Source organism: Nannospalax galili, unplaced genomic scaffold (genome assembly GCF_000622305.1).
Source record: "Nannospalax galili isolate Female #2095 unplaced genomic scaffold, S.galili_v1.0 scaffold1250, whole genome shotgun sequence".
Classification (NCBI taxonomy): domain Eukaryota; kingdom Metazoa; phylum Chordata; class Mammalia; order Rodentia; family Spalacidae; genus Nannospalax; species Nannospalax galili.
In genome coordinates this window covers 489,973-508,958 of record NW_008328704.1, presented here as the reverse complement: position 1 = coordinate 508,958, position 18,986 = coordinate 489,973, and the positions used below count along the sequence as shown (strand labels likewise).

At 50.7% G+C, this 18,986-nt stretch overlaps 1 protein-coding gene across 2 annotated transcripts; it reads right to left on the bottom strand.

The window, feature by feature from the left end:
* Positions 1 to 2,120: 2,120 nt before the first annotated feature.
* On the bottom strand, positions 2,121 to 17,074 carry P4hb (prolyl 4-hydroxylase subunit beta). 2 transcript variants are annotated; one of them, XM_008828446.2, is made up of 11 exons: positions 16,761 to 17,074; positions 15,690 to 15,896; positions 13,163 to 13,296; positions 12,877 to 13,014; positions 5,556 to 5,660; positions 5,326 to 5,451; positions 4,931 to 5,131; positions 4,396 to 4,516; positions 4,121 to 4,302; positions 3,862 to 3,948; positions 2,121 to 3,064 (listed from the first exon to the last, which is right to left on the bottom strand). In XM_008828446.2, the coding sequence occupies exons 1-11, from the start codon at positions 16,909 to 16,911 to the stop codon at positions 2,987 to 2,989; spliced, it is 1,530 nt and encodes a 509-aa protein (XP_008826668.1). In that variant the 5' UTR covers positions 16,912 to 17,074; the 3' UTR covers positions 2,121 to 2,986. The 2 variants fall into 2 exon arrangements, with proteins under 2 accessions (XP_008826668.1, XP_029417017.1); XM_029561157.1 differs by having other exon boundaries at positions 13,163 to 13,401; positions 16,761 to 17,012.
* Between the last annotated feature and the right edge of the window lie 1,912 nt (positions 17,075 to 18,986).

The following is an 18,986-nucleotide window of genomic DNA, read 5'->3' as shown; positions in this document are numbered from 1 at the left end:
AGGACAGCTGGGGCTACAGGGAGACCCTGTCTCAAAAAGACAAAAAGAGAACATCACTGTGTAACCCATATTGGCTCAGAACGTTCAAACCTCTTACCTTAGCTTCCCCAGCACTGGGATTCAAAGTGCTTGCCACCACACCCAGCAGTAATGTGTCTTTTTTCCTTATTTGTATGTGTAGCATGTCACAGCGTGTGTGTGGAAGTCAGGGGACAATATGTGGGAGTCGTCGTCTTCCTACCCCGTGAGGACCAGGGACTGTGCTCAGGTAATCAGGCTTGGTGGCAAGTGCCTTTGCCCCCTGAGCCATCTTGCCGGCTCTTGTTTTTATTGTTTTAAAACTTCTTGTATTATTTTTATGTTCTGTTGTGTGTGTGTGTGGGTGGGGGAGTACATGTGTCATGGTACATGTGATCAGAGGACAACTTGCGGGAATCAGTTCCCCCCTACCCTGTGGGTCTTGAGGTTGAACTCAGCTTGTCAGCAGATGCATTTACCCACTGAGCCAGCATGACAGGTTTTTCTTTTTGTAAGATTTGGAGGGCTGGAGAGATGGCTCAGCAGTTAAGAGCACTGGCTGCTCTTCCAGAGGACCAGGGTTCTGATCCCAGCACCCACAAGGCAGCTAACTCCAGTTCCAGAGGATCCAATGTCTTTTGTCCTCCACAGGCAATGCATGCATGAGTATACTTGCATACATGAAGGCAAAACACTCATACACATATATAAATCAATCCAAAATTTTCAAAGATTTTTATTTTTATTTGGTCTTTTTGAGGCAAGGGCTCCCTGTAGCCCCAGCTGGCCTGGAACTCCAGCTTGACCTTGAACCCACAGAGATCCACATGCCTCTGCCTCCCAAGTGCTGGGATCAAAGGTGTGCGCCACCATGCCTGGCCTGGTTTTTATTTTATGTGTATGTGCTAGTGCCTGTATATATGCATGTCCACCACCTGCATGCAGTGCCCAAAGAAGCCAGAAGAGGGCGTTGGATCCAGTGGAGCTGGAGTTATGGGCAATTGTGAGCTGTCATGTGGATGATGGGAACCGAATCTGTGTCCTGCAGCAAGTGCTGTTAACCACTGAGCCATCTTTAGCTTCTTTCATTTCTTAAGACAAAGTTTTGCTATGTACCCTAGGCTGGCCTCAAACTCACAAGCTTGCTGCATCATGCCTAGAAATGGCATTTTTGTTTTGTTGGGGGGACACTCATGGGTCATCCATCTATTGGTCTGTGAACGTATGTAGGTAAAGATGACCTTGCGTTCCACTGTCTCCATTTCCCACACTAGGTTATCAACAGGTACCACCTCTCTTGGTATGATGCCTTTTCTGTTTTTGAGGCAGGGCCTCCCCGTAGCCCCAGCTGAATTCACTATGGAGACCAGGCTGGCCTCGAATTCACAGAGGTCCACCTTCCTCTGCCTCCTGAAAGCTAGAATTAAAGACCTGCGCCATCATACCCAGGTTTTAAAAAATATTTTATGCATATGAATGTATTGCCTGCATGTAGGTAAGTGCACCCGTGTCATGCAATGCCCCCAGGGGACAGAAGAGGCCATCAGATCCCCTGGAACTGGAGTTACGGACAGTTAGCTGCCATGTCGGTGCTGGGATTCGAACCCAGGTCTTCTGTAACAACAGTGTTCTTAACCGCCGAGCCATCTCTCCAGCCCCACACCCAGGTTTTAGAAACATTTTTAGGGTTATTTTTGTGCTTTGCTTGGAAGTATGCGAGTGCACCATGTGCATGCAATGCCTGAAGAGGCCAGAAGAGGGTATGAGATCCTGAAGCTAGAGTTGATGGGGGCTGGGAACCCAACCTGGGTCCTGTACAAGAGCCATCTCTTCAGCTAATCAAACAGCTGTAGTGATGGTTCTACAATGACCACACACCCATTAGCAGCAGGATCGATCCAGGGTGGTTGCATCCTGATTCCAGACACAGGAGGAATGAGCCAAGGCAAATAGCCAAGTGGAGGTCTCTGGCATCCTAGGTTTCTTTGAAAACAATCTGATGTAGGTGGGAGTGTTTGTCAACAGGGTCCCCACTATACTCTCGGTCCCTTTGGGTGCCAGGATTTCAGCTCCCCTCCTCTGGCAGAGAACGTAAAGCAGAATGACGATGGGTAGTAAAATTTCAACTTTATTTGACCAATGTGTTCAATTCCAATATTATGGTAGAAATGCTTGAAGAATGGACGTTTGATTCGGCCCTAATGTCCTTGGCTGACTCCCAGCCTGGAAATCCAGGGTCCTGGTTTTGCCTCACATAGGCCACAGGCCATGCTGGAAGAGAACCCAACAGTCACACAGTTATGTGCTCAGAGTGGGCTGGCCGGTAGTCTGAGCTTGAGGAGAGGGAGGGGAGCTGTCCAGGCCTGGCCTGGCCTCTGTGTCCAGCCTCACCGCCCTCTTCCACATGTGGGGGGCCCACCCTCTGACAGGATGCAGAAGTCCCTGGTTAACCAAAAACTACAAAAGCCATGCTGTCACGGCAACACTGGTAGGTGGGGAGAGTGACCCTGTTCAGTCCAGATCCATCCATCCCTCCCCACAGAGGGCAGGGAGGAATCTCAGGGAAGCAGGCCACGGTGGAATACCTTGACATCAAGAAATGCCTCAGTCTCACAGATGGAATCGGAAGTGATAGTGTGACCTCACAGGAAAGACATTACAGTGTGAGAATCCAAACATTTTAGCGAGCACTTGGGACAAAACCCATGTACTTTAAAAAAGTACATCACAATTAAAAAAATGTAGCCCTTCAAGATGGGCTGGCCTGGAGATAAATCCCATTCCAAAAACCTGAAAAGCAAAAGAGGAGGTGGGTTTAAGTGTATTGGAATAAGTGTGGCTTCGGAAAGATTCCCTGGGTTCCGAGGACGTGCCCTCCTTGGGTGAGGGTCAGGCTCTGGAGTTGTGGCCTGCTGGGAGCACGGCCCACCGAGGTTTTGGGTTAGGGTGCTCAGGTCTGGCGTCTCCATTACAGTTCATCTTTCACAGCCTTCTGATCATCATCTTCCTCCATGTCTGGCTCCAAAGCTTCTTCTAAGTCGAGGTCCTGGATGCAGGAAGAAGGACGGCTAAAGGACTACAGCCGCAGTGTGGCTGCATGGCCTCCCTGAGCAAGATCAGCCAGCACACTAGACTGGCTGGCCACAAAGCACCTGGCCACCATTACCAGCAGCTGACTCTGGTCAGCAGGGGTCCTGAGTGTGGTGAGCACAAGGTATCTGCCTGTAAGGCAGCATGAAGCAGGACACTCAGAATCGGGTATACCTGGAGGCCCAGCCCTCAGATCCTCAACGGGCACAGACCCTGCTGGCCCAAGCTACCACTCCTTGCTTCAAATGCCAGCAAGTCTCCCCCCACCAAGTTCTCTCGGCCTGCTCTCTGCTTTCCCCAAATAAGCACCATCATGGTTACTGGCCACAAGACTTGGATACTACTGAGCTCCCGAGAGTGAGACCATGTCCTCTCTCTAGCCTGGGGACAGCAGGGCATGCCATGTGCAAACTAATAAGTGGTAAATCTTAGCATCTTAGCCAGTGGTCTAGGAGTTCAGGTCCAAGTTAGCAGGGAGATTAAAAGGGTCCTGTGGAATGAGCCTAAGATTTTCCAAGCCAAAAATCTGGCTTTGAAAGGCCTTCAAAATTCTTGCCTGGTTCAGTGCTGGCCAAGGGGCACTAAAGAGCACTTCCCTCAGCCCTATCAGGCAGTCTAGGGTTCCAGAGTCAAGAATGCACAGCTATGCCTGTCATGTAGCCAGCAATCTCCAAGTCAACACCTGAGCTGGTACCTCCCACAAGGGCCCAGAGCTTCCCCAAAGCTGGCCTGGCCCGGATTGGTCACACTCACATCATCATCTCCTGCTCCATCTTGGCCACCGCTCTCCAAGAACTTCTTAAAACCATCTAGTGTCCGCTCACCATTGTAATCAATGACCTGTAGGAAATGGGTGAAGGGAATTTAGACTTGGTCTGGGACCCACCGGACCCGATGGGCAGCAGCTTCCCATCCTTGTAGAAAGGTGGGGGCTTCTGAGGAGTAACCCCCACGCCGGCAGAGGCAGCAGCAGCTCTTCCCAAGCCTAGCTGAGGCTGTCTGGAAAGCGCACCGTTCTGTCTGAGCTTGCGGGGAAGAACTTCAGTGTGGGAAAGCTGTGCACTTTGACAGCCTCCACCTCGTTGGCTGTCGAGTCCATCTTAGCAATGATGATATTCTCATGATCCTTGTACGTCTCTCCCAGTTTATCCCAGATGGGGGCCAGCTGCTTGCAGTGACCACACCATGGGGCATCTGAAAAAGAGCAGTGCTGAGTGCCCATCCTGGACCAGAGCTGCACCTTCCACCTGGGCAGAGCAAGCTGGGAAGCCAGAGACCCTCACTTACAGAATTCCACAAAGACATTCTTTTTCTCATCAAAAGCAACCTCCTCAAAGTTTTTCCCAACCAGTACTTTTACAGGCTGCTTATCCCAATCTTCAGGCAGTTCCTGGCTCATCAGGTGGGGCTGGAGGGGAGAAAGACCTCGGTCAGGGACAGCACTGCAACCCCACCCTTTGCAATCTGGCACAGCTGAGGCATACACTGTCCCCCACAGGCCACCAAAGCTGATGTTGCCAAGAATCTGGAGAAAAGGCGTGCCTTCAGGGTTGTCCAGCAGGGAATCCCAATGGTACCTGGCAGCCTTAAACTACCCTGGTACATGGTGGGTAGCACACAAGGCTTCCACACATGTCCCCAGGTGGGTAACTAGAGTGGGAGGCCTCACACCACCACAAGCTCTGTGCTGAGGAACCTGAGCTGTCTTCAGACTTTGAGAGCAAAACGGCAGGAAGCACAGGACACTAGGTCCCAGAGACCAGGTGCAGACCCTCCTCTGCCAACTTAGCTAGGGCTAGTGTGACCCAGCCCCAGCCCACACCTTGATCTTGCCCTCCAGGAAGCGGTGACAGAACTCTGTGATCTTCTCAGCTGTCAGCTCGTCCGATTCGGGCTTGTACTTGGTCATTTCCTCCTCCAGGGTGATGAGCCGCACAGCTGGGCACTCCTCCTTCTTCAAGCCGAAGAACTCAAGGATGCGCTGGTTGTCAGTGTGGTCGCTGTCGATGAAGATAAATAGGATCTTGGGGGAGAAAAGGCACATTTAGACAAGCAGACTCACATCCCTGAAAGTGCCCCCCACCCCAAATCTGGGGGTGCCTGCTAGCCAAAGGGGCTGGCCCTTTGGACCTCTAAAATCCAGACTCTCAGGAGCAGTCACAGACAACTAGACTTCTAGGCCCTGTGAAAGAGCCCCCCCGTCCTGAGGCAACCCACCTTGCCCTTGAAGCCCTCGGCCGCTTTCTTGAAGTTGCTCAGCTTGCCATCATAGTCAGACACGCTCTTGGGCAGGAACAGCAGAATGTGTGTCTTGATCTCACCTCCAAAAATCTTTGGGGCTGTCTGTGGGACAATTAGCAGTTACTGGGTCTGAGTTGCCAACAGCCCTCACAGACTATTCTCCCAGTGGCCCTAGGACCCCTACCATCTGCCCTTAGAGGACTCACCTGCTCAGTGAACTCGATGACCAGAGGCAGCTGGTTGTGTTTGATGAAATCCAGCAGTTTCTCCTTGGTGACCTCACCCTCAAAGTTGTTCCGGCCTTCATCAAACTGCAAACAGAATTTGTGGTGAGCCAGCCTCAGAGGATAGGCCACACTTGTTCTCTGATAGCTCAAACTGGATGCAGCCACCCACCCTGTAGCCACCAATGGGTAGCATGTTCAGCCTTCAAGCCTGGTGGCTCATGGTTGGTCCTCTGATGCTCTGAATAGCACAGGCAGCAGGACGGCCAGTCTGAGCAGGCCAGAACAGGTAGACGTCACTGCAGAGGGCATATGCTCTGCAGAACAGAGCAGGCTGCCCTGACTAGACCATCCATGACAAGCCATAGCATCTTTGTTCAGAGCAAGAGTCCATCAGCTGAGCTGAGAAGGTAGTCACCTCTAAGTTGCTAAAATAGTGGGTCACAAAGCGTGGCCCTCCTAGGGTCAGGGGAGACAACTAAAACAGGGCCCCAGACCCTCAGGGGCATCTGGAGGCTAAAGCTACCTTTAAATGGGAATCTGTCTGTTCTACCATGTGGGTCTCGGGAATCAAACCTAGGTCATTAGGTGTGGTGGCCAGTGTATTTACCCAGAGTCATCTTGCATGCCCTAAGGCTACTTTTGAGAAGCTCTGTAGTCTGTAGCCCAAGTTGGCCTGAAGCACATAATCCTGTCTCAGCCTCCTGAGTGGTAGGATTATAAGCCTGCCGTATCTAAACAAAGCTACTTTCACAACCAGGCTTTACTGGCATGTCTTTCCATCCTATATTCCTAGTTTGCAGTAGAGTGAAGGGCCTGCAGGATGTAGTTGGTACAGAAAGATTCGGCCATCTCCCATCACATCCAACACAAAGAGACTGGTCACTAAACTGACTTCACACAGGAACATGTTATGCCCGATAGCATGCAATAGGCTGATAATCTTATTCTGATCTACTGGAGACAAGGATCTTGCTATGTTGCCCAGCCTGTCCTCTAAATCCTATACTCAACTGATTCTCCTTCCTCAGCCTCCTGAGTAGATCTGACTACACTGCATGCCACAAGCTCAGCTACTGTAAAACAAACTCATTTACACCTCAGGTCTACCTCTGTTTCACTTCTGACTGACCTGGAATTCATTATGTAGTCCAGGCTAGTCTTGAACGTTCAGTAATTCTGACAGGGTCTCATCTGTAGCCCTGGCTGGCCTAGAACTCACTATATAGACCAGGCTGGTTTCTAAATCACAGAGATCCACCTGGTTCTGTCTCAGAGTACTGGAGTTAAAGGCCAGTGCTACCAGCCTGGTTGACACACTTTTTCTTTTTTGTTTCGGTCTTTTTGAGACAGGGTCTCCATCTTCCTGTAGCCCCAGTTGACCTCACAGAGATCCACTTGCCTCTCCTGTCTCTGGAGTGTTGGGATTAAAAGCCCAGACAACTTGCCCTGCTTCTGACAAAATTCTTAATGTAAATACTCTGTGAGTAGTTGTTACGTTGTGTGATTTTGGGAATCAGAGGAAAAAAGAGCCTATTCTTAGTTAATTTTTTAGGTGAACACCCCCCCCCCCCGGCCTTCTGAATGCTGGGATTATAGAACACCACTACATCCAGTTTATTCCAAGTACTTTTGAGCCAAGATTATTGGTCCAAGGCTGCAGGGGCTGACTACTCATCTCTTCCTACTGGTCACGATGTTTTACACTTCCCCAAAATAACTTTAAGAGCAGGTGGGGGCTGGAGAGAGGCCCAGGGGTTAAGAGCAACTTTTGCTCTCACACCCACAGGGTAGCTAATAACCATCTGCAACTCCAATTCCAGAGGATCTGATGCCCTCTTCTGGCCTTTGTGGGCATTACGCACAAATGGAACACTTACATACATGCAAGCTAAAAACATAAAATTAAAAAAAAAAGAGGGGGCTGGAGAGATGGCTCAGTGGTTAAAAGCACTGACTTCTCTTGCAGAGGACCCGAGTTCAATTTCCAGCACCCACAAGGTGGCTAACAATCATCTATAACTCCAGTTCCAGGGGATCCAACACCATCTTCTGACCTTGACTGACACTGCTTGACACAGGTGTACTTACACACATGCAGGCAATATCTTTAAAAAAGAGGAAGATGGGGCTGGAGAGATGGCTCAGCGGTTAAGTGTACTGACTGCTCTTGCAGAGGACCCGGGTTTGATTCCCAGCACCCACATGGTGGCTATAAACCGTCCTTAACTCCAGTTCCAGGGGAATCCAAAGCCCTCTTCTGACCTCTGAGGCACTGCATGACACGGGTGCACTCACATACACGCAGGCAATACACTCATACACAGAAAATAAAAAAAAAAAAAAGAGGAGGAACAGGTGGACAGATGTTTGGGACTGGGGAAGGAGCTCCGCCCCAGGAGCCACTTCCCACAATCATAGCAGTTTACATCTAGAAGATGCCAGTTCCAGCTGGACTTTCTGACTAAATCAGGGAAGTGTCAAGACCAGACAGCCCATTGTGCCCAAGGGATAGTGCCTTCCATGCTGTTCCCCAAAGCAGCCTGGAGAGGATGCTACATGTAAGGTGAGGGCCTGAGCGCACCACCATGGCATTTGGAAAGTGAGTTGGTAAAGGCCTGGTTCTATGAGGTACTCTCTCCAGATGTGAGGCTGAGTCACAGCACCAACAGGGATCCTCCTGGAGAACAGCTGAGCACTTGGGTTGGGCTGCCATCTTCTTGGCAATATGGCCACATGACATTCATTCAGTCTGGTGAAAACAGTTCTCGTTCAGTGGGGGCTTACTGTAGGCCTGGCTTGGGGGTCTTGTGCAGATACCATTGTAATACTGCCTATGTCTCTGGTATAAATACCAGCCCTGCCAGGTCATGACACTGCATGTTTCAAGAGGCCCCTGGCCCTACACTCATTCTGAACTTCTTGAAAAGAAAAGGTAAAATAAACATCAGAAAAACACAGGCTATCAGCTCCAGAACGCAAAGCTCATCCCTGTGCCCAGTGGCCTTGGCTGGCTTTCCTAGCTCCTGAGCTCTGTCCTGAGCCCTGGTCACAAGCCATCCTCCAGAGAAGAAAGAAAATCAAGCAGCAGCTTGCTGGCCTAGACTTACTGGAGAAACATCTGGCCCTGCTAGGGTGCTCTAGGGGTTCTCCTGGGGTAGACAGGAAAACCCGGTTCATTTGAAGACAGAGATTTAACATCCTGGAGGAAGAAGAACAAAGTGAGGCCAGCCTGGGCAACACTGTGAGGCCTTGACTCAGAAAACAAACAAGAAAAACCACTGGCTCTGGTAGTAAACTGGAGGAGCAGGTTCAAGGCCAGCCTCAGGTGCATGAAACCCTGTCTCGAAAAACCAAAACCAGCGTGGTGACAAAAGCCCTTAGTCCCAGCACTCAGGAGGCAGGGGCAGGCGGACCTCTGTGAGATCAAGGCCAGCCTGGTCTACATGGAGAGTTCCAGGACAGCTGGGGCTACAAGGAAACCCTGTCTCAAAACGAAACCAAACCAACAAATCCATAAACAAACTAAACCTACAGTCGGAATGGCAGATCTATGTGCTGCATTTTTTTTTAAGTATTATTTTTACTTTATGTGTATGTGTGTATTGCCTACAGGTATGTGAGTGCACGTTGTGTTGTACAATGCCACAGAGGTCAGAAGAGGCCTTCGGATTCCCCTGAAACTGGAATTAAGGACGGTTCGTAGGCGCCATGTAGGTGCTGAGAATTGAACCTGGGTCTTTGCAAGAGCAGTCAGTGTTCTCAAGCACTGAGCCATCTCCCCAGCCCGCTACACATTCTTTGAAGGCAAAAATAAAGATCTTTCTACCTTCCAAGGACCTGGGATCACCAAGACCATCCATCTAATGTTAAGACATCACCCAGACATGACATGAGTGGCGGCCTGCATGCATGGACTGGACTGAACGAGGTTTGCATGCTTCCACAGGCCTTCAGACATTTCCTCACAATCTCAATTTTTTTTTTTTTTTTTTTTTTTTTTAAAAAAAAAAAAAAAAAAAAAAGCTGTCCTGGAACTCACTATGTAGACTAGGCTGGCCTTGAACTCACAGAGGATCTGCCTGCTTCTGCCTCCCTAGTGCTGGGATTAAAGGTGTGCGCCACTATGCCCAGCTTCGAATTTTCAAAAAAATATTTTATGGGACTTGAGAGATGACTCAGTGGTTAAGAGCACTGACTGCTCTTACAGAGGACCCAGGTTCGATTCCCAGCACCCACAAGGCAGCTAACAACCATTCATAACTCCAGTTCCAGTTTCTTCTGACCTCCACAAGCAATGCATGACACCGGTATGCCTACACACATGCAGGCAATACACTCATACACATAAACTAAAAATAAAAAAATAGGGCTGGAGAGATGGCTCAGCAGTTAAGAACACTGGTTGTTCTTGTAGAAGACCCGGGTTCAAATTCCAGTACCCACATGGCAGCTAACAACTGTCCATAACTCCAGTCCCAGGGAATCCGACGGCCTCTTCTGACCTCTGCGGGCACTGCATGACATGGGTGCACTTACATGCAGGCAATACATGCATATACACAAAATAAAAATAATAAAATATTGAAAAAACAAATAAATAAAAGTATTTTATTATTTTTTAATTTTTTAGTCTTTTTGAGACAGGGTCTCCCTGTAGCCCCAGCTGTCCTGGAGCTCACTATGTAGACCGGGCTGGCCTCAAACTCAGAGATCCACTTGCCTCTGCCTCCCAAGTGCTGCAATTAAAGGTGTGTGCCACAACGCCCACCTACTTGTATTCTTTTTTATGTGTACAAGTGTGTTGTCTGCATGTAGGTATGTGCATCTGTATGTGCAATGCCCATGGAGGTCAGAAGAGGTCATTCAGATTCCCCTAGAACTGGATGGAGTTGTGGACAGTTGTCAGCCACCATGGGGGTGCTGGGAATCGAACTCAGGTCCTCTCCAAGAGCAGCCAGTGCTCAACGTCTCAGCCGACTCTCCAGCCATCATCTCAACTTTTGGGCAAGACTTTCTAATACTGCAGACTTACTTTGTCAAGAGCGTGCTGACACAGGTTTTATTTCTTTGTCTTTTTCTGACAGGGTCTCCCTATAGCCCCAGATGGCCTGGAATGTAGACCAGGCTGGCCTTGAACTCAGAGATCCGCCTGCCTCTGCCTCCCAAATTCTGGGACTAAAGGTGTGTGTCACCATGCCACGGACACTTTTTTAATCCCAGCACTTGGGAGGCAGAAAAGCAGGCCAATCTCTCTGCATTTGGGGCCAACCAGAGCTACACAGCGAGACTCGACTCAAAAAAGACCTCACCTAGCACTTTTGGTTTCTTCAGTCAGGCATCTAATTAAAACTTCCTGGGCACATATGACAAGACAGTAATTAGCAAAAAAAGTCTATCCTTTTCAGGTACCATCGTGAGGCCGTCTGTGGTAAAGGGTGTCAGTGGCTGGAGTTCTCTGAAGAAAGGGGCTATGGAAACTGGTAACTGCCAAACACAGACACAAGCCGTGGGGTGCTTACTCCCATCCCCATGACAGAGTCCGCCACTCCACAGAGGGCCGGATGCCTACACCTCACTAGAGAGTGTAATCTCTCACCTTCCATGTTACTCAGCTCCAAGCTGGTGAAAACCTTTTAGAGGCAGAAAACATAGAATGCTGTCAATTCCTTCTCTGCTATGACATTCCTCCTCCTGAGGACAGACCAGGACACTATAAGGTCTCATTCTCCTGCCCTGCCCATGAGGCCCCAACTCTTGCCCTCCATTCCCTAGGTCCTCCTTGAAACTTCCTCTCCCCCCATACATCTCCCAACTGGGTAGCATTAACCTATAAGTACCTCAATGCAGGCATACCTGGGCTGCAAAGCATGGTGCCCGGCTCCTACCCTGACTCTCAGGACAAAAGGCAAAGAAGCCTACTGCACCCTATAAGAGGTACACGGCAAAGACACTTGGCTTCCAGAAGAATGACAACAGGGTCAGGATCTATAGCGTCCCAGGTGGCAGGCCTGCTGACTGGGGGAACACCTCCTGGAACTAAGACTCCCAATCTCTTGTCTGGGCTGAGGAAACAGTCCTGGCCATAGGTATCGGTACTGAGTCCAATTAATGCCGTAAGACTAGGAATGATTTTCAGGCTAGGTGTTGTGAATCACATCTGTAATCTCAGCACTTTGAGAGGCCGAGGCAGGAGGACTGCCCTGAGTTGGAGGCCAACCAGCACTATATATAGTGAGTTCCAGGCCAGCCTGATCTAGAGGGTAATCCCCTATCAAAACAAACAAACAAACAAACAAAAGAACACAGAAAATAAAAAACTCGGTTCAAACAGCCAACTTGGTTATAGCTTGCCATAACTGAAATAAAAAAAGCTACAATAGTCTAGGTCTGGAGACATGGCTCAGCAGTTATGAGCACCAGCTGCTCATACAGGAGACTGGGTTTGGTTCCCAGCACCTACATGGTAACTTACAATCGTCAGTAACTCCAGTTCCAGGGGATCCATCCCCCTCCTGCATAATGTAGGCAAATAATAATAAATAATAATAATAAAATACTCACACATAAAATAGAAAATAAATCTTAAAAAAAAAGAACAGTGCTGGGTATAGTGGCACATGCCTGTAGTCCCAGCACTCGGGAGGCAGAGGCAGGCGGATCTCTGTGAGTTCAAGGCCAGCCTGGTCTACATAGTGAGTTCCAGGACAGCTGGGGCTACAGGGAAACCCCGTCTCAAAAAGACCAAAAAAAAAAAAAAGAACAGTTTCAACAGCCAATCTGGTTATATCTTGCCACAACTGAAATTAAAAAGCCACTAGTCCAGAGCTGGAGGCATGACTCAGTGATTAAGAGCACTGGCTCTTTTTGCCAAGGATCCGGATTTGGTTCCTAAAACCCACATGGCAGTTTGCAACCCCCTGTACCTCCAGTTCCAGGACATCCAGTGCCCTCTTCTGGCCTCCACAGGCACTGCACACACAAGGTGCACAAAAACTCGGGTAGGCACACATACATACATTTAAAAAAGCTAACAGTCTGAAGTGGCTACCTTGTTTCAGTAGGCCCAGAGTGCTGGCTGTCACAGGAAGCTGGCCAAAGGCCCCATACTTCAGGGTTCAAAGGCCAGGGTAAAGTGGCTGCCACATCTTGACTCCAAAAAGGTGCAAACGAGACCCTTGATCACCATCCATCTCATCAGCACAGCTTGACAAGGTCCTTCTAAGTGTAAGGGAGGCCTCACCGTACCCTTCAGACTAGTACCTGAACTGCCCTGGACAGAGCTGCCGTGGGAGCCACTTACCTTCTTAAAGAGGACCACCCCATCTTTGTTGAGCTGGTATTTGGAAAACACATCACTGTTGGATGTGATCCCAAAGGGTATGTCATCGATGGCCTCTGCTGCCAGCAAGAACTGTTTGGCAGAGTCTGATTCCAGGTCCTGGAAGAGGAAAGGAAAGCAGAAGTGGCCACACACCCCAGCCCCAAGCAGCACCCCTGCAGAACTGCAGCAGGACAGACTCTGACACCACAGGGCCCCTCCCTCCACGAGGACAGCTGATAGGTGGAATGGAATTTTAAAGCTCTACCTTGAAGAAGCCGATGACAGCCACCTCACTTGAGTCCACCAAGGACTCTGCAGCTGCAGCATCAGAAAGGGTGGTGGCAGCAGGGCCTGTGCGCTTCTTCAGCCAGTTCACGATATCGTCAGCTTCTCTGCCAGCTAGACCCAAACAAATCCAAGTGCCTATGAAACAGGCTGGCACCCATCCTGCCTGGCCATTTCTCTTCTGAGCCCCACACAGCAACATGTTCTGCAGGGAGGCCCCTGTGGTGATTACCACAGGGAAGAGTGCCCCTCTCAGGGATGCAATGGTCACACGCCATTTCATCACAATCCCTCTGCATTTCCCAAATGTCCTTCAACAATTAAAGCTCATACAGTTTCTCCCAGTGCTCCCGTACCAGGCCACACCCCTGGAGATGTGATTCGTCAACCTCAGTGCCAGTTTTACCACTCCTACAACAGGCTCAACTTGACCCTGACACCCCAGGTGGGCCAGGAGTTCCTATCCAGGGCCTGCCCTATCCACTGGAAAAATAGTGTGCCTGAATGCTACTGAAAGCAGTCATGGTGGAGAAAAAAAGCCTGTCCTTCCTTAAGAAGGCTGTTGATAGAGCCACTCTCTCCTCCTGTACAGGACCACTTAGACCACTCAAGGAAGGACTGCCCACTGGATTCACCAGGAATCTTCAGGTCAGTGCCAACGAAAAACTGAGTTGTCAGTCACAAAAGGATTTATGAGCTGCCGTCTCTCACCTACAAAGTCTGGGGGTTTAGTGGAGAACCAAAGTAACTATGGTTAGGCTTTTTTTTTTTTTTTCTTTTGGTTAGGGCTTCTAATCTCTTTTTTCTTGCCAGGTATAGTGGCGCACGCCCTTAGTCCCAGCACTCAGGAGGAGGCAGAGGCAGGCGGATCTCTGTGAGATCACGGCCAGCCTTGTCTACATAGTGAGTTCCAGGCAAGCTGTGGCTGCAGAGACCCAGACTCAAAAAATGCTTTCTTTAAATTTTTAATTTTGGGTGCTGGAGATGGCTCAGTAGTTAATAGCACTTGCTGCTCTTCCAGAGGACCAGTGTTCAGTTCCCAGCACCCACACTGGGGGGCTCACAAAATCCTGTAACTCTAGTTCCAGGGGATCCAACACCCTCCTCTGCTTTCCACAGGCAATGAACACGTGGTGGATACATATACTCAGTCATACACATACATACTAGGTAAGCTCTCTACCAACTGACACCATCCTCAGTCCAGTTTTGTATTTTTTTAAGACCTGTATACCTGGTTGGCTTAAAATCCACATCAGACTGGCCTCAAAACTATGAGATACGGAGGCTGGAGAGATGGCTCAGCAGTTAAGAACACTGGTTGTTCTTGCAGAAGACCTGGGTTCAAATCCCAGCACCCACATGGCAGCTAACAACTGTCTGTAAGTCCAGTTCTAGGAGATCCAACAGCCTCTTCTGTCCTTGGGCATTGCACGACACGGGTGCACTTACCTGCATGCAGGCAACACACGTATACAAATAAAATAAAATAAAAAATAGGGGCTGGAGATATGGCTCAGTGGTTAAGAGCACTGACTGCTCTTACAGGGGACCAGGGTTCGATTCCCAGCATTCACATGGCGGCTATGAACCATCCTTAACTCCAGTTCCAGGGGAATCTGAAGCCCTCTTCTGATCTCCATGGCATTGCACAACACGGGTGCACTCACATACATGTAGGCAATACACTTGTACACATAAAATAAAAATAATTAAGTAAAATATTTAGAAAAATAAAATAAAAAATATATATTTTTTAAAAAGTTATGAGCTACTCCTTCCTCTACCTTCTAGGTGCTGGAAGTCAAACATCAAGTTCAAACTTTCTACTCCAAGAGTGAACCACACACAGCCTAGAGAGGTGGCCAGAGTGCCCGACACTGGACAGGACATGGCTTCTTGGGGGGAACATTTTGCCAAAACAGGACAACATAGTTTCAGGTTGCCCATCACGTGGATATGGGTCTTATCAGTGTTCCATGGAACTATTTTTTGAGACACAAGACTTCTTTTGATACCAGTGACTAATAGACTTGCCTACATCAAGGTCCAGCCTTTCTGAAATTACTTTAAGAGGTGGCTGGGGGCTCAACAGCAGTGCTATGACCATGAACAGCTCCATAAGGGAGAGGTGTAGTGAGAGTTAAGAGTGCTTGGGTACTGCAACACTACCAGGGAGAGTTAGGAAGTATTACAGAAGGGTCACACCCATACTACTGCTTCTAGAAGCACCAATGGTTCAGAGACCTGTGAGGATAGAGCAGCATTGGCCTCTTGCTCATTAGTAAATCCCCAGATAAGCCTCAGCAACAGGACACTCAGGATATCATCAGAAACATGGTAGTCTTCATGTGAGGTCTTCCAAAGAGGAATCTCTCTTTTCTTTGCAGGGCCCTCAGATGCAAGAGCTGGAGAAGCTGAGAACAGGGTCTTCTCTAAGCCTCTAAAGGTTCCCTAGCTCTCAGACCTACTATTGGTTAGCTCCCTGTACAGTGCCGTAGGCGCACCTGTATACTCCTTGGGGGAGGCTGTGTCTCCGTTTTTGAAGAACTTGATTGTGGGGTAGCCTCGGACGCCGTACTGCTGAGCCAGCTCAGACTCTCCTGTAGCATCCACCTTTGCTAGTCGGATCTCAGAACCTTCAGCCTTCAGTTTTGCAGCGGCTTTGGCATACTCGGGGGCCAGAGCTTTGCAGTGACCACACCATGGGGCATCTGAAAAAGAGCGCAGCCTGCTCCAGGTCTACTGCTTCCCTTTCTTTCTACTTTGCACTTCCCTTCATAAAGCCTTATCAACATACCAAGATAACCCGTCTGAAGGCATCCTGGAGGCTGAGCTGATAGCTGGTACTCTTGGGCAACATCAGGACAGAGGCCATGAGCCACGAACCAACCCCAACCCCTACTCTGCCCTGTGACCACCAACACAACAAGACAGTTCTGACTTGAAATTTCCATTACCTGCAATAATCAGGTAGCCATCAAGAATCAACATTAGGTTAAAAAGTTGATGGCCCAGCGCTACACCTGGCAAGAACGTGCCTGTTAAAGCTGTTTTCCAGTGTGGGAATGTGACAATCTGTCAAGGAAGGCTGGCAGCTGCGTTGGAGCCCACATACTCGTAAACAGAAGCAAAGGCTTAGGATCTGGCTTGCTTCCCGAGGGGGAAGCTGTGGCAGGTTAGAGGTAGGGCGGGCAGAGTAAGTAGGGCTGGACTTGCCCTCTCGGGTTTGCTGCGCTTCCTTACAAGACCCATTCTGTCTCTCCCAACTCACAGAGGGATCCTGCCATGTGGACGTCGGGCACAAAGACACCTTCCCGGTGGTCAGCTCAGCAGTCCACCCTCCAGGAGCCCTGGACACAGTTAGTCCCATTGGGGGTAGGAAAGATGCTTTCGGGGAGGCTAGAGGGAGCTTAGCTGACAGTGAGACAGCCGGGCGAGGAGCATCCCGGGACCCTACAGGCCATGCTCCCAGAGGCAAAGCCGGGGGCCGCGCGCCGGCGCGTCCCGGGGAGGCGGGGGCCACCGAGGGCCGCCCGGGGCGGAGGTCCGCCTGCCCAGGCCCGCCGTGCACTCACAGAACTCCACCAGCAGGTAGTTGTGCGCTGCCAGCGCCTCCGCGAAGTTGCTCTTCTTCAGCACCAGGACGTGGTCCTCCTCCTCCGGGACGTCGGCGCCCACCCGGGCCACCGAGGCCAGGGCGAGGCACAGCAGAGCACGGCTCAGCATGTTGGACGACGGCGGCGGGCGGGGCTGTCCGATCGGCGCCGCCGGGACAGCAAAGGCGACGAGAACGCGCGTCCGTCCCGGCCTCGCCTTTATAAATCCGGGACCGGGGACGCGCCCACACCCCCCCTCCCTTCCAGCCTTGCGCTCGGGTCGCCGCACGCATGCGCCCTAGGCGCCCTGTGATTGGCAGGAGGGACGCGAGGCCCGCCTCTAGCCTGCTCGGATTGGATAGCCGTGCTAGGCCCGGCCGCGGAGTCGGAAACGCCCTCAAAGGCCTTCCCCAGCTCGCCTCTGATTGGACGGCAGGCGCGCGCTCGCTTTGTCCCCCGGCCTCTGATTGGCTGTCTTGGAAGAACTTTCTCTTTCTCTACTTCTGACTGGAGACTTTTTCCCACACCTTCCGCAGCTCTAGAAAGGCCGCGGCATTTAGCCGCTCGGGCCGCGGGGCTCCTGATTGGCCGAGCGGTGCGCGCACCCACGCGTTTCTCCGTCGAACGTGGCAGTGGGCGGGGCCACGCCTGCGCCTCCGAAGCCCCTCGTGTTGCATTCTGACTGGACCGCGTCCCCTTGCAGGTGCCGCCCCCCAGACACTCGGAGGAAGGCGGGTGATGCAACTTCCGGCGCGCGTGCGGCCCGTGCGGCGCCTGCGTTTCAGTGGTGGGCCTGGGTTGCTCAGTGAGGGGGCGTCGGGGGCCGGGGTTAAGTGTACCCGGTGCACCCCGCGGCCTCTTCCTTGACTCGCTCTCGGCCTCCGACCGCTCGTGGCCCTTCCCCCTAGGCGGGGACCGAGGCCGCTGCTGGGCGGAGGGCACGCCGGACCTCGGGAGCCGGGTTAGGTCGGGGAGGCCGAAGGCAGGACCCCGATAGTGACTGTCGAAATGGTATCATGTACGTCGGGCTGAGGAAGCCCCTTGGCTTCCGCAAACCAGCCTTAATACAAAGGATGGGGGATGGCTCAGCGGTTAAGAGCGCTGGCTGCTTGTGCAGAGGACCCGGGTTCGATTCCCAACATCTACTTGGCAGCTAGCAACCGCCCGTAACTCCAGTTCCAGGGGATCTGACACCGTCTTCTGACCTCCACAGGCTTTGCAAGATACGGGTGCGTTTACGTACATGCAGGCACTACACTCACACATGCAACATATAAACAATTAAAAATTTAAAAAACAATTACAAAGGAGGCCCGTATTTTTGTCTCCGTTGGACTTACTGCTCCTGACCCATCTATTCACCCTGATTGCCCTGGAACTCTGTGGATACCAGGTTATACCAGGCTGGCCTCGAGCTCAAAGCAGTCTTTCTGCCCCAACCTCCTAATACTACCATGAGCCACCCGGCCAAGGCTCCATCCACCCTTTTTTCCTCACTGCTAAACTTGACCTCTACCTCGCTAGTGCTCATGGCACTCCTAGCGGCCGTTCCTCTTCCTCACTTCCCTTTGCAAAAGCACTAGTGATATTTAAGGTTAAGCGGAAACGTGAGGCAATTCAGATGGTCACATTGACTTTTAAAAATGGTGGAGCAGGGCCTGGTACTGGAGGTGTATACCTTTAAAATGACAGCACTCGGGAGGCAGGCAGGCGCGTCTACGAGCCTAGGATTATCTGTCTGCCGGGTTCTAGGCCAGCTGGAATTATGTAGTGAGACCCTGTCTCAAAAAAAAAAAAAAAAAAAAGTGGAACATACGCTTTTGTATTTTGATCGATTGTTTCTTTTTGAGGTATTGTTCTTGAGAGCAAGGATCTCACCTTTGTTTCATGGAACTCCCCCCTATGAGTTTCTTACCTTGAAGACCAAGTCTCATGTGCCCCACCCCCACCCTGTGTAGGTGGAGCTCGGTTCAGAGATACTGGTTATGCCTTGCCCTCTGGGGAGACCTGCCTGTGTCTAAGGTGTGACTTTACAGGCCTAGGATCTATGAGCAAATATGTCCTTGGAGAACATGGGGACCGTGCTCCTCCCGGTGATCCGCCCCTGCCCCTAACTGAACTGCAGGTACCCCTTGCTGGTGGAAATTGCGTCAGGTCCACTGTACGGCCTCCCAACTTTTTTGTGTGTGGTTACCTTGACCTGTT

What these genes read in the sequence shown, in the direction of transcription:
- P4hb (XM_029561157.1), bottom strand. Translation starts at nt 16,911, where the DNA reads ATGCTGAGCCGTGCTCTGCTGTGCCTCGCCCTGGCCTCGGTGGCCCGG. An exon ending in CCGAGGGCTTCAAGGGCAAG is followed by an intron (nt 5,132 to 5,325) that starts GTGGGTTGCCTC and finishes TTCTCCCCCAAG; the next exon opens with ATCCTATTTATCTTCATCGA. An exon ending in ATGGAGCAGGAGATGATGAT is followed by an intron (nt 3,065 to 3,861) that starts GTGAGTGTGACC and finishes TCCTGCATCCAG; the next exon opens with GACCTCGACTTAGAAGAAGC.